Below are 14,405 nucleotides of genomic sequence, written 5' to 3'. Positions count from 1 at the left end.
ACGGGGGATGCTATAAATCCATGCCAGCAGGAGACACTGTCCAGCTCCCGCATGCCCTGTTTTAACACAGGTGGAAAGGGGACATATTCCTGAGCTTATCAGCAGTGTTCAGACGTGTAATGTTAGACATGAGGGTCCATGTGGTTTCTCTGATTCCCCTGAGCAGCTGCACTCGCGTGGCCCTTTGAACATAGCAGGCGCTTGATAAGCATTTGTTGAATCAACGATTGTCCTGTAGAAGAAGACAAATCCAAGGATAGGCAGCAGCTTTCTCTGTAGACCACTCAAACTGTATAGACCACATGGCGAACCTGTTAGTCGTCTGAAGTCTTATCCCTGTGGGAACAGGCACAGTTCACTTAACTCTTCCCATTGATGCTGAGGTGTCCTCATCTTGGCCTGGGTTGCTTTCTCACACGGGCAGGTGCTGAGCCTCCGTGATCTGGGCCTGGGCTCTTTGTCCAGGTTTCCCCACCAAGCCCCGATAGGCCACTCCCTCCCTTATGCAGGTCATTGGTTTGGCCTGGAACTCCCCTTTTGTTCCGTTTCTCCTAGCACGGCATGGCAGGCATGATCCTGCACCTGAACTTTCAGGACCTGGGCCTGAGTTCTAGCTCTTCGGTTTACAGCCTGTACCATCCTCCCAGCTCGGTTTCTTTGTCGGCAAAATGGGGGAATTGGACTAAAGGATTTCCAAAGTCTTTCCCAGCTCTAAATTGGTGATCTGTGATTCCCCATTCATGTCCCGCCTCCTTGGCCTGAGGCCTTAACCGATCCCCAAACCAGAAGTGATAGCTCCCAGCTTGGAACTTCAGTAACATTTTGTTCACGCCTCATTTTAAACCTTCTGCATTCTGGGGCAGTTAGTTGTATACGTATCATGTCCCCGCCTCAAGAGCAGGGGCTCCTGTTCATTTTGGTGTAGTATGTTGTATCCAATCAGTGTCCAGTTCAGTCTGATGAATTCAGCGAACTCTGGACTCCACTGAAAGTGGTATTGCAAAAGAAAAGAACATCAGTTAAACTAAAAGCATGTTGGGAAATTTGGCTCAGCCTTGAGAAGTAAGAGGTGAAAGGCTTGTGGGTTACTCATACGCTCATATCTCCTTGGCACTTTCTGCCAGAAGAGAGTTAGATTTGGCCAACACCAACACCAGTGAACCAGCGAGTATCCATTTTTAAAAATGAAATTGATTCTGCCTTAACAGATAGGATTGTTTGATTAATGATGTGGGCATCTCATCTGAACCAGCCCTTCTGCGTGCAGCCAGGCTGTGAGTTAGAGCAGAAATCAAAACCAGCTCCAAGCTAGAAGAAAGGAGAAAGGGGAGAGAGGACTGTGGACAGCTGCAAGTGAGTCTTTGCCAAGAGCAGGAAACGGAGGAGAGCAGGGGCTCGATCCTAGCACAGATTAGCTGCAGCGTGGTAGTATCCACGGCATGGAGGCTGCCGGAGGCCTCTCCTGTATGCCCTCCTTGCCAGGTGGAGACAAACAGCAGCCATGAGCAAAAGCCAGCTTAGAATATAAACTCGTTTGTAAAACCCTAGAGAAGAAGGCAGGCTTCCAGGGTCACCATGAGACTTCGTCTGTGGGGATGCCCCTTCCACGGGGGTGCTGCATAAAGCAGTAACAGGCACGGGAGGAGGCGAGTTAATGAGAAGCTTGGGGCAAGAGGCAGCAGGGCCAAGAGCTTCCATCAGGGTCGCTACTGGCGCACGAGCAGTGAATGGACCAGACTGGGTAGTTCTTCCGTAATGGTCCCTCCCACCTCAGGTCCACCTGGGCTGTACGGAGAAGTAGAACGGACATGGAAGGAATGGGATCCCACCAACTGTGCTCTGAAGAAGTCGATGCAAGAGCCATGCAGCCTTGAAGGATGGTTTTACAAGGTGTCTCAGAGAAGGGAGAACACCGAAAGGGTGGAGAAAGCATTCCACATGGGAATGTCACCCTGAAAAGGCATTAGTAACTACAGACCTGTGGGCTTCCTGATTTTTACAAAATCCTTGAAACGATCTACACAAATCAGGGGCAGCCTGGAGGAAAGTATGGGAAGGGAATGTGCTTCCTTTCCAAATGATTTTCTGTAGCAGAGCACATATTTATAGTCTCAGGGTTGACTCAGAGCTGACAAGAATCCAAGGTCCCACTGTGACTGTTGTTTGTTGTTTACTAAAAAAAAAAGAAGAAGAAGAAGAAGAGGAAGGAAGAAAGGAAAGAAGAGAAAAAACATGCATTTGACCGGAAGCACAGCCTTAAAGGCTTTTCTCCAACAAGGCATCTTTCATGCATATGTTAAGTTTATACAAAATTCCTCCATAAATGCAAGTACAGAGATAACTCTGTTCAGTGACCCTGCTGACTTTTAACATCAGAGAGATACACACTTGCCAAAGGTGTTCGACATTGTCAGGGTCTTCCTTATCTTCTGCAGCATCCCAGGACAGGCAGGATTCCCTACCTGAGATTTTGTGTTGAGGACATCAAGCCTTAGGATGACACTGAGCCTGCTTAATGGGATCCGTGAGTCCACAGGAGAGATTGGTTTAACAGTCTGTACAAACAGAAGCTACGTGGATGAAAGCCACCTGTTGTGTAGATTAGAATTTGTATATGAATATGTTTGTTTGGGATGGTGCTAGCGATGGATGAGTGGATGGGCCCAGAATACAAGGAAGAAAATTGGGAAATTACAGAGCACTTTCTGTGCTCCCCTGCTGCTTCCTGGCATAAGAACCCATTTTTGCAAAGACACGCCTTCCCCAGTGATGCTGTCAGGTTGCAAACTTTAGTGCATCCTCCTTTAAAAAAATCTGACATGGCGGTAAACGAGAAAGCAACGGCACAACAAGAAAAGCGCCCTCGGGCTGCCGCGTGTTTTCAGGCATGACTTCAGGCAGCAGTCTAGAAGGGATGCCGTCACGAAGGTGGACATTCGGGATGGATGGGGAGCTTTATCCATGATGAAGGTGAGTCTAGGACATACAGAAGACCTAGAGCTCATTCTTAATCCAGGGTCCATTAACTTGTTCTGATGACTATTTCAGCATAACTGGTTTCTTTTGTAATCCTATGTATTTCATTTTATGCATTTAAAACCATGATTATGAGAAGGGGTCCAGCCATAGGCTTCAGCAGACTGTCACAGGGACCCAGGACACAAAGAAGGTGGAGAGCACCTTCTGAAGGTAGAGAAAGGCATCTTAGTGCAGTCGGCAGGGAGGTTCCAAGAGAGAACGTGGAAAGGAATCCTCAGGTCAAGAAGACAAGAGTGTGGTGTGCCACCATCTTCACTGACTGGGGAAATTGTCTACATGGATAAGATCATAAGTGGTAGTTTTTTGGGATGACTTGTCACTGCTGAGGCGCTGAATTAGCCAGCTAGTGAGGCCTCCACCTTCTTCTCTCCTTTGTAGTTAAACTCATCAAAAGGCCATCCACAGACTCCGTTAGCCCCTCGCAGCCTGGCTTCCAGCCTTGTTCACTGAATGACTCTCACCAGTGATCTCTTAGTTGCCAAATCCCTCAGCCTGTTCATTTGAAGCAGGTTCAGGAGAGCCCTCCCTTTCATTGCTCCTGCAAGATGGAATTATCAGAATGGCCAGTCAAGAATTTAGTGGTGCTATGATATGAACTGAGAGCAGCTTCCTGAATGGTGGGACCCTTGTTCTGCCATCTTGCTGGCTTTGGGATCTGGGCTAATAATTCATCTCTTCCCCCCTACAGCAACACAGCTTTTGTTCCCCACTTCTGTGATCCTCACCCAAAGGGTCTTCACCAGACCTGTTGATTTTTGCAGTGTGTGCCTGTTATCTTGATACATGGTGCTCTGCTGTGGTTCTGATCTCTGTTTCCCCAGGCCTAGTCCTGCACCATATTGCTGTTCTCTTTCAGATTTGTATAACTAACCGTAATGCTGTAACCCTCCCTAGCTCTAGACCTGCTTCTTTTCTGGTCATTCGGCTTGTCCCACAGCAATACCTCCCTGGTTATATTTCCTATCTGGCCTTTAAAATCTCTTTTTCATATTGTTTATCACCCCTACTCTGTGCATTGCTCTGTGGACATCTGGTGCTGTGAACATTGTCTCTGGCTCTTCCTAGTCATTGTCTCCTGTCGACGATGGGGCAGTTGTACCGCTTTTCTTTTCAGCTGGACAGACCTGCTGTCCTCTGCGCTAAGCGGTTTGTCAACCTTGATAAACTCTGGTAGGCTTAGCAGATGTCTGTGTGGATTCTTAATTAGATCTGCTGGTCTCTAGACAAATCTGTCCTTGACCCTGGACTCCATCCCTGGCCAAGGACCGCCCATTGCTTTTAGATCTGAACATAAGAGCACAGAACTGGAATCATCGTCATAACCTGCTCGTCACTTCCCATGTTGTCCTTCCTCTGCCAACGTCCACAGTGTCTGCCATCAGCGAGGATGAAAGTACAGGCGTACCTCTTTTAATGGTGCTTCCCAGAGACTGTTTTTTACAAATTGAAGGTTTGTGGCCACCCTGTGTCAAACAAGTCTGTCGGTGCCATTTTTCCAATGGCGCGTGCTCACATCGTGTTTCTGTGTCACATTCGGATAATTCTCACAATATTTCAAACTTTTTCATCATCATTATTATTATTATTATCATATCTGTCATGATGATCTGTGATCAGTTATCTTTGATCTTATATTGTAACTTTTTGAGAGTGCCACGAACCATGCCTGTGTAACATCATCAATAAATGTTGTGCGTGTTCTGCCTGCCCCACCAATCCTCTCCTCAGCCTCCCTGTTCCCTGAGACACAGCAGTATTGAGATTAGGCTAATTTATAACCCTACGATGTCCTCTAAGTGTTCATCTGAAAGGAAGAGTCAGCCGGCGTGGCAAACTTCATTGTTATCTTTTTTCAAGAAATTGCCACAGTAGCCACGAGCCTGATCAGTGAGCAGCCATAGGAATTTGCTGAAGGCTCAGATGATGGTTAGCATTTTTTAGCAATAAAGTATTTTTTAATTATGTGTTTACATTGCTTTTTAAGGCAATTATTACACACTTAATATAGCGTGCAGCAATAATACACAATATGATAATGTACATGGTATAGTATAAGCATAGCTTTTGTGTGCATTGGGGAACCAGACATTCATGTGACTCGCTTTATTGTGATATTCTCTTTATTGTGTTGACCCTGAACCAAACCCGCCATATCTCTGAGGCCTGCCTGTAGCAGCTGGGGCCCCGACATTCATTACTGGCTTCATAATCTCAGGCATCCCTCTCCAGGATCTTTCAGATGTCATCATTTGTGCCCCAAGAAGTTACCAGACGTAAGTGGAATTTACCCAGCTTGATGAATTTCGGAAGTTTCTCTGACTCATCGCAGAGACATACCACCCCTCAGGAGTGGCACCTGGCATCGGGTGTACAGAGGCCCCATGACCACACCCCTCAGCTGGGAGCTGCTGACTGCCGGTTCACATCTCCCGCCATGATGGAAAGGCAAAGAAAGATCCTGACCAGAGGTCGTGGGTGATTAGGATGAAGGAGAAGGCTGTTGGGTGATGCCTCTTGTCCTTGTCCAGTGGGCCGGACACACAGCGTTCTGTTGATTCTCAAAAGAGCCTGTGCTTTCTGGGTCAGAACTCAGGCTGTGCCTTTTGATGTCATGGGTGTTTCCAAAGCACTTTACAAGGAAATAGTTAAAACAGTGCCCTGATGAGGTGGGCAGAGATCTCGCATTTAACTGATGTGGTCAGGAGGAACCGAAGGATTAAAGACCTTGTTTCAAGTAGGGTGGAGCGCTGTGTTCACGCGCATCAGTTCACTGACATTAAAATTCCGCATTACTCATGCCTAGTCTTTTGCTCAGATTATCTTCTGCTTAAAGAATAGTGACCTGTACTCACATGTGATAGGGAGAGTCACTCTCTCTGGGTCTTATTTCTCTCTTAAAAGCAAGGGAGTCAGGCTTGAGTGCTTTTTAGTGCTGGCATTCTTTGTTCTATGCTTAGTTTCCCCGTCGAGATACTATGTGGCCTGACTAATGATTGAATGTACGTAAGAAGGGGTGTTGAAGCCCTTATTAACACTTGAATGCTAAAAATCCCAGCTCCCTCATGTCTGGTTATCCAGTGTGGCATTTAGAGGGATGATGAAACGCCCATCACATCCCTGGGCACCAGCTTAGATTCTCCTCTTACTAAAAGACTCTTTCTGGTCTTCGCGATTTGGGTTCATGTTTACATAGATGGAAGTGAGTAGTTGTCTTGCCAGGTGTTGGCTTTCTAAGAACAAATGCTGTAGCGGTAGTTTCTAAGCTTTCTAAGCTTTCGTTTCTAAGGGGCTTCTCCCTCCCATTGTGTTTCCCCAGTCACCTCGGGGGATGCTGGTAAATTCTTGATTTCCCAAGTTTGGTGGTTGATAGAGTCGATTTCAAGTTGGCTCAGATAAGAACTCTGGGTTTCAAAAGTACCCCTGTGTTCAAATAATTGGGTGTAAGTGAGGGAGGGCTTTCAAGTCATGGCGTCACCTTCCTGATGTCTTGGTCCTCTTCAAGAAAAAAGGACAAAAAACAACAACATGTTCAAATAGCTCTCTAGCTGTATTTCTGATTATTTCTTGGAAGGTCTCAGATTTAACGTTTCAGAAGGAATTTGCTCTTTCTTCTGGTTCCTAAGTGTGAGATTTCAGAACATCAGTATTATCTGACTTTAGGACCAGAGGGCAAATACTACGTTGGCCTGGCTTGTCCTGTCTCTTTGTTCTAGTTTAGAATTTGAGGTATCTTGGCCTAAACTGAAAGTCAAAGATCATTCAACCTGGAAGAGGACTTTTATTTATGTCTCTGAGCCTATTCATTCTACAGCTTAGAAAAGTGTTTCCCTTTGCAGCAAAGCACCATCTTTTCCCATATTGATATTTAAATAATATATACCAGTCTTCCTGCAAACGATTAACTTTTGTTTAGGAAGTCATAATTTTAGCATCTTGTGATAAGAATCAGCAAATCTCAGCAACCTTCGGAAAAGCTAGGATTCCTTCCTTCTGGCTAACGGGCAGCCTGGACCTCTTTCCTTCCTTCCATTGGGCAGGTGAAAGGTGTTATTCTTTGGGAGTCCATTCAGTTTTCCTTTCCTTTTGTGTTTTGAAAGGAGGAAATAGGCTCCTAGGAGACTGTTGGCTGGAGGCGCTCCAAAGCTTGGCCTTTTTGGCCTTAAAGCTACTAGTTCTTAAAGTCCTTAAAGCTATAGGTCTTCCCACAATAGAACCCAGGTAGGTAGAAGACTCCATACTAATGCCCCATGGGGAAGCAAACATTTCAGATATGTAATTCAGATTTACTATGAGGGTACGAACTGCTTGTGAGGAGATCAGCTCATTTCCTTCTAGTAGAGGTTATAGAAAAGTCTAAATCAAAATATTGTGCTTTATTTAAGCTCTCTAATCTTGAGAGAGTGCTTTCATTTTTCAGACATTTCATCAGATACTGCATTCAGACATCATTTTTCACCATTTGATTTTCAGCAGTCAGTCTTGGGTCATCTTAATTATCACAAGGGAACATGGTCACCTGCTTAAATGTGCCACTCTTTACCAAGAATCTCAGTATGTGACGTGAAAATCGTTCTTGTAGGGAGGCAGGGAAGGAAGTAGCAGATGGTATTGGCCTCTTGTCTCTAACATGGAGATCAAAAATGGGTGCCTCCTTCTTAAGGAGCTTATTATGAGACAAAGGAAAATATAGTTACTGTGCTACGTGTCATTCATTTTTTCAACAGATGAGTGAATACTCTTTTAGGGTGATTAATTCTCCTGTAAAGCTCATGGATTTATGCTAAGTATATGCGTTTCAAGGAAAAAAATGCTCCTGATTCTCGACCAAATTCTGAGTCAGGATGTTATTATAAACCAACTTAACTTTGTTCCAGTTAAGGGTGAGCTCTTGGCAGAAAGCTAGATCAGCGTAGCGCTCCCACACAAACTACAGGTTCAGTGCCAGATGAACCTGAGACTTAGTAATTTCAAAGCCAGTTTCAAAGTTCTTCGGGATTGCCCACAAGTTCTTGGGAAGTAAAATGTGTTTGTAGATGTTTGGACCATCCCAAGTGTAGAGCTGATTTTTCATATGCTTTCACAGGAGTCCTTGGGGTTAGGGAAGAGTAGGGGATGGGGGGGGGGTGCTGGAAAGGACATTATCAGCAATTAGTTAGCCTTTTGAAAATACTTGTAAAAATCTGTACCATTTCTAACTTTCCCAACACAGCACACTTGCTTTGTTACAGTAATGGATATCATTCCTTTTGTTTTGTAAATGTTTGCTTTGGAGAAAAAAGAAAGAGTGGGTGGGGGCTTTTATAAATCAGAACCATTATACTTGAAATTGAGTATGTATTGTATGAAATTGAGTGTGTATTGTATGAAATGTTTTCTTCCTTGGGAGATTGAGACCTTTATTTGGAAAATTCCCCAGCCAGTGTTATGTGGTATCTAAGAGAGTGTTTACGGACAAGTGTTCTTCCTTGGGCCACACCCTCTGGCTCTGTGAACTTCTACCTTTGGTCTCTTGTGAGTGGGATGAGTGTTTTGTGACCCAGAGTCTGGGAGTGCTCCTGTAGAACACCATGCCCAGGCTGTGAGAGGTGAGGGCATCTTTACCTCCCCGGGGCTTCTGCTGCTCCGGACTCCACCTGCTCCCTCTGCCATGACAGAAGCTCCCCACAAGAGCTTGTCACAGCTGGAATCCTCTGCTAGGTGTTTCTGTGTGCTATTTATCTGCTTGAATTCCACTTCTATTCCCTGTGTTTGTAGGAATCATAGCTGCCAATGTCTTTGTGTTCTGCTTATGGCGAGTCCCTTCCCTCCAGAGGTCAATGGTCAAGTATTTCACATCCAATCCAGCCTCCAGTAAGTCTCACTGGGCCACATAGCAACGTTGGGGCGGTGCGCCGTAGGTTGGGGCGGAGCCGGGAGAAGGCAGCAGGTCCCTGTCAGGTAATCTGTTCCCTCAGTATTTCCCAAGACCCTGATTCACGGGTGTGGCCGCCCTGCCCAAGGTTGTCACCTGGAGCTCCTTCCTTCCTTAAAATGGGCAGTTTAAGGGCCTCCCCCTGCCCACCCCCCATGGAGAGACTGCTGAGTCGGGGAGGGGGAGCTCTTCAGCTCTGTAGAGGGTCTTCATGAGTCTCCATGGTCAAAGTTTTATAACCAGCTGCCTGCCGTTGAGCCTCGCTAGGCCGGGCCTCAAGTGACCAACACGTGAAGCCTGGTCGGATCTGGCAGAGCACAGGGCCTGCTGCTGGAGCTTTCCTGCCCGGGAAGAAACGGCTGAGTAGAACCCGAGTGGCCCGAGAATCGCTTTCTTTTTTCTTTTTAATTGTGGCGTATTAACTCTGAGCAAAATATATAGGTGTTGTTAGTTACTTAGAACACGTTTGCTCTCTGGGAAAACATTGCACAAATCTTTTTTTTTTTTACTGAGACATCCCAATAATATCAACATCTTACTAGGCTAGGCATGGTTTCATTCTTTGTAATCTCTGTGTCCCTGGTGCCTAGCAAAATACGTGGCCCATAGTAGGCACTTCATAGCTTGTGGAACAACTGATTGAAATGGAAGCTTTTGCCAGGATCTGTCTCCACCAGAGATTGTGTGGCACCATGATTCTAGAGCAGATGCTGGCCACCAGACCCACTCGGGGCCTGAGAAAAGTGGGGGTGGGGGTGGGGAATGTTCCTCTAGGGGTACAAGGAGGCAGCCAGACCAAGCAGCCAGGTTTGGGGCGCACAGATGAGGAGGGGCTCCTCTCCAGCACTACCTGCCCTTGGCTTTTCCCCCTTAATTGTTTCACTGTTGGTCAGACATTCCTTATGGAAAATGGGCCCTGATCCACACACCTGCTTCTGTCATAATTATAATTGAAGCTTCCATCCCCTTAGTGTATAAATAACCCATCTCAGCACGAGGTATGTCCCTCTTGTAGAGTGATCCAAGAACCGACCCTCGGGTGTTGAGGGTGGCCTCTTCTCCCAGGATCGGAGCCAGGTCAAGCCTTTAGGCCTCCTGGTGACCGCCGGCATTCTTGGTTAGACATGCGCCAGGCCCTGGGCTTAGGGAGGACACCACGCTGACTGGGCTCTCCTTTTTCTTGCAGAAGCGCTCTGCTCCCCCATGCTGCTGTCCACCTTCAGCCACTTCTCCTTGTTACACATGGCGGCCAACATGTACGTGTTGTGGAGCTTCTCCACCAGCATCGTCAGCATCCTTGGGAAGGAGCAGTTCTTGGCCGTCTACTTGTCTGCAGGTAATGACCACAGAGGGACCGCGGTGGCCGGCCACGGCATGGCAGGCATCCTGCTTCCTCAGTGGCCTCCCCAGCCGGTACCCGGGCTGTGCCAAGTTGAGTTTGACAATGAGCCTGAGATTCCTGTAGAGCTGATCCCCTGCAGCAGAGCTGGGGTGGAGGAGGCCGGGACCATCACATGCATTTGGGGCCTCAGCGCTCAGATCTCTCCACCCCCATGAGTCGAGCTTCTGGTCGGTGCCTTAGCAGGCGTCTAGTCCTGACTGTCGGCCGTGGGAGCTTCCTGCACATGCGCGGCGTAAATCTCCGCTTTGGGGCTTGTCCTCTAGAATGGGAGCGCCGTGGACATGGTGTCTGTAGAGATTCTGTCACATTCAGCAGTCATGGGCGCCCAGAACCATGTGCTCCTCTGGCCGCAGAAAGCACCCCAGGAGCCCCTGGGCAGATGCCAAAGGGTGAGTGGGATTTGTGAAGATTAAGTAGGATGAGGTACATCTGGGGCTCTGCAAACCACAGTTGTTTTTAACACTAATAACAAATAATGAATGCTCGTTGAAATGACCCAGTCACGACCCAGTTTGAAGAATGGAGGAACATGTGATTTATGGCTGTAATTGAATATGGTTGTCCCATTGAAATGGTAGCTCCAAGGATGGCAAGGCCTCAGAGCTGTATGAAGGGATGTAGAAAGAAGCCCGCAGAATTTAAGCAGCTCAGATGCGACCCCGGCCCCAGGCCTTTGCTGGCCCTGCATCCTCAGTGGTCCTCTGAGTCTTTCCTTCCTGGGTGTGTCCACCCCTTCTCTCCTCCTGCTGTCTGCCTCTGTTTCCTCCATTAAATCCTGTGTAATGAATTGACCTGAGGGGCTGGAAGTCTTCCATCAGTACTAGAGCAGCCCGTGGGGGGTCCATCTGTTCGTACCTGCCTGTGCTGCATATCTGGCCCAAAACCCCTGCCAGTCTTACAAAACAGAAAACACATAAAGAACTAAAGAAATCCCAGCATTAACACAAGGTGGTGTTAGGCACACAAAATGGATCGTTGTGAACACATTCTGGTTTTAAAACATAGTTCTGATTGTTTGATCAAATTGGAGATTTGGGTATTTCTTTGATGTTTAGTTAAAATGGTTAAGTTTGTAAAATTGTAAGTATGGGTGAATCACTCCCTGAAATGGCAGGCAGAACTAAATCCCCAGATGTCGGTCCATCGGCTCCCCAGAGGCCACCTAGCCGCCTCCGGAGCCCCCCTGAGAGGTGCTCTCGCAGCTTGGCCTGAGAGCCTTCAGGGAGTAGGAATGGGCAGCTGGTGAGGTGGCTGCCTTGAGCCCCAGGCGGGCCCTCGGCTCTGTCCTGCAGAGCGTCCCCACTGGGACTTGGCCCAGGGCTGGGCAGCTCACCGGCTTGGCTAGAACATGGTTTTTTCTCTGTGCTTCCTTTCAGGCGTCATTTCCACTTTTGTCAGTTATGTCAGCAAAGTGGCCACAGGCAGATTCGGACCCTCTCTTGGTGCGGTAAGTTCTCTCCTTGCTCTACAGTCTCGATATCAGAGTAAATTCTTCAAACCTTTCACGTTCTCACCTCACTGGGGCTCTGCATCTCGCGCTCCAGCTTCTGCCAGGCTCCTTTTCGTGGGAGTTACAGTGGGATGTCCTTTATTGAAACTGTGAGGGAGAAAAGTGGGTGATGTGATTGTCTTTTTAATTTTCATTGCTATCTTCTGGGTTTCACGTGACCTTTATTTCCAAATATATCCATCCCTCTTCTACCCAGAGAGCCTCACATAGAAGAAAGAATAAGTAAGAAAGAGGAGGGTGGTTGGAGACAGGCCAAGAGAGTGAATGAAGACACCTGCCAAGTCTGGCGGTGTGTGCACCGCCCCACAAAGAAGGGGAGGGGCCGCGTGGGGGGGGTGTTACAGTCCTCGCGGGCACTGCTGGGCTGGTTCTGCTTCTTTGCTTCGCGTCAGTCCATAGGAGTCTTCTCTGACACCACAGACCAGAGCTAGAAGTAGGCACATAGATTTGCCCATTAAAATTTGATGCAGTGATCTGCCATTGCACGTGATAAATCTGAACATGTTTCCCTTTGAATTAATTGAACTTGTTAACATGGAAAAGAAAGATCTCAGGCAAATACGTTGACTTTACTCATTCAGTGGGCAACCCTCTGGAAAGTCTGAATCACTCTTTTTTCTTCAAATTGAATAAATAATTTTAAAGCAAATTTTAAATAACTTCATGGCAAACTTTAGAATAAATATAAATCCATCAGACACATCCTTTTCTGGAGTTAAGACCCCTTTTATATTATATATTCAGCCCTGATACATACGTTTTTAAGTCCATATTTTCATGTTTAAGAAAGCTGGTGCTATGTTTTTCTTCTATATCTAAGCATTTGTTGCTTTTTTAATTCATGGAACATTATCATAGGTAAATATAAAGCTTTCTTGGCCAGAATAGATGGGGGGAGGGAAATCCCACTTTTTCCCAGTAATGACTCACATGGTCAGAAATGCTTATATGTGTGTGGCACATGGAAACGGTCGTGTCCTGGGACCCCGAGTCTCGAGTCTAATTTTCTACATTAGGAAAGAAAAGTGACCACTGGGTAGGACAGCTTTTGATGCTATAAAGTTCCAAAGACACCTGAAATATTAGGGTATAGCAAAGAAATGTGTGGCTGCCACATAGCTACAGGCTGAATTGGGGGTCAGAGAAGAGCTGTGAATTCTCATAGTTTGCTGGTCTTTTTCCTTGAGGCCACGAGCATTCCCGTGTACAAACGACACTCACAGCTCACTTTAGAGCTGACCCTCTGCTGAGAAGTATCCAGTAGTGTGGCCTTTCTTATGCTTCAAGTTTAATTATGGGAAGCTTGGGGGCCTCATTTTCAAATGTTCATTTTTTGTTAATTTAAATTTTTTTCTAATAAAAAATCTGTTTCCTTTCCTTCCCATCTCCACCCCCTCCCCACTATTGAGAAGAAAAGGAAAAAAAAAACCTCTTAACAATTATGCTTGGACAGGTAAAACAAATTCCCACATTGGCCATGTCCAAAAAATTTTGCCCCATGCACTACTGGCCTGCTGGAATTGTGTCTGATCATCACATTTTTCTTCTGTGATTCCAGCATTTTCAAAAGTTGCCCAGTGTAGAATGTTGGACCTTCCTCGAATGTTAGTGAGTGTCACCCGAGGCCTGGCCTTTCATCCCTCATTCATTCATTCATTCATTCCCCAAACCTGTACTGAGCACCCCATACGTGGGAGGCCCTGCTCCTGGTATTGCGTGGATAGAGACAGAGGGCAGGACCTGGCGTGACAAGGCCATGCTGTGAGAGGTCCCTTCTGATGCCAGAGGGGTGTTGTCCTCTCAGCTGGGTCTGGAGCATGAATCCTGAAGGAAGTGCCTGGGACAGAGGGGAGGCAGTGCCTGGGGCCATAGTGAGAAAGCCCTAGCCCGGCCCCCCAGCCCATGCTTGGCTTCTTTCTCTGGGAGGCTTTTCTGATTGATGCTGTGGCTGTAGAGGCCCATGACAGCCTTGCATAAATTTCCGTTTTGAAACAGGTCCTTAGGAATCACCTTCATAGCTGGTCAGAGGATGTCCAGATGGTTCCTCTTTGTTCCCCAGCAGCAGTGGCAAAGTTTGCAGGGGTCTTGCCCCTTATTTATAACAGAGCAGTGAGCTGCTGAAACTCTGTATAGGGGCTCTAAGCAGCATGAGGGGCTTTTCTCCCAGCAGCCCTCACTTCTGGGAGAGGTGGGATTGCGAGGATCTTGTATATCCCCATTTTATAGGTGAGTAAACAGCTCAGAGAGGAAGTGACCTGCCCAGGGTCATGCAGGCAGTGTCAGTCAGTCAGTCAGCGAGCACACTGACTCTGTGCCAGGCCCGTGGCTCCCTGCCTTCAGGGAGCTCCTCTTCTAAGAAGGGAGATGATTCTCACAGAGCGAGTGACAGCCACCCCAGCTTAGGCCTTGGCAGTGGGAGGGCCTGGGACACTGGGCTGTAGGGAAGGAGCATGGCAGCTCTACTCTTTTCTGCCGCCCCCAGGAGGCCTGCCATGATTGCTTTGCAGGCTAGCTTTCTCCTTTGTGCCCAGGGCCCTCTGAGG

The 14,405-nt window shown here is 47.2% G+C and overlaps 1 protein-coding gene across 1 annotated transcript in view; it reads left to right on the top strand.

Moving 5' to 3' along the window:
* The window catches only part of PARL (presenilin associated rhomboid like), a 36,706-nt gene that overhangs the window by 12,891 nt on the left and 9,410 nt on the right, over nt 1-14,405 (top strand). Inside the window, 3 exon segments of the mRNA XM_021005715.2 lie at nt 8,794-8,889; nt 10,137-10,286; nt 11,729-11,799. Coding sequence (XP_020861374.1) covers nt 8,794-8,889; nt 10,137-10,286; nt 11,729-11,799 — 317 coding nt within the window.

The sequence above is a fragment of the Phascolarctos cinereus genome, unplaced genomic scaffold, assembly GCF_003287225.1.
Source record: "Phascolarctos cinereus isolate Bilbo 61053 unplaced genomic scaffold, phaCin_HiC Scaffold_5;HRSCAF=322, whole genome shotgun sequence".
Classification (NCBI taxonomy): domain Eukaryota; kingdom Metazoa; phylum Chordata; class Mammalia; order Diprotodontia; family Phascolarctidae; genus Phascolarctos; species Phascolarctos cinereus.
The sequence above is the reverse complement of the archived record's forward strand: the minus strand, read 5'-3'. Positions and strand labels throughout refer to the sequence as shown.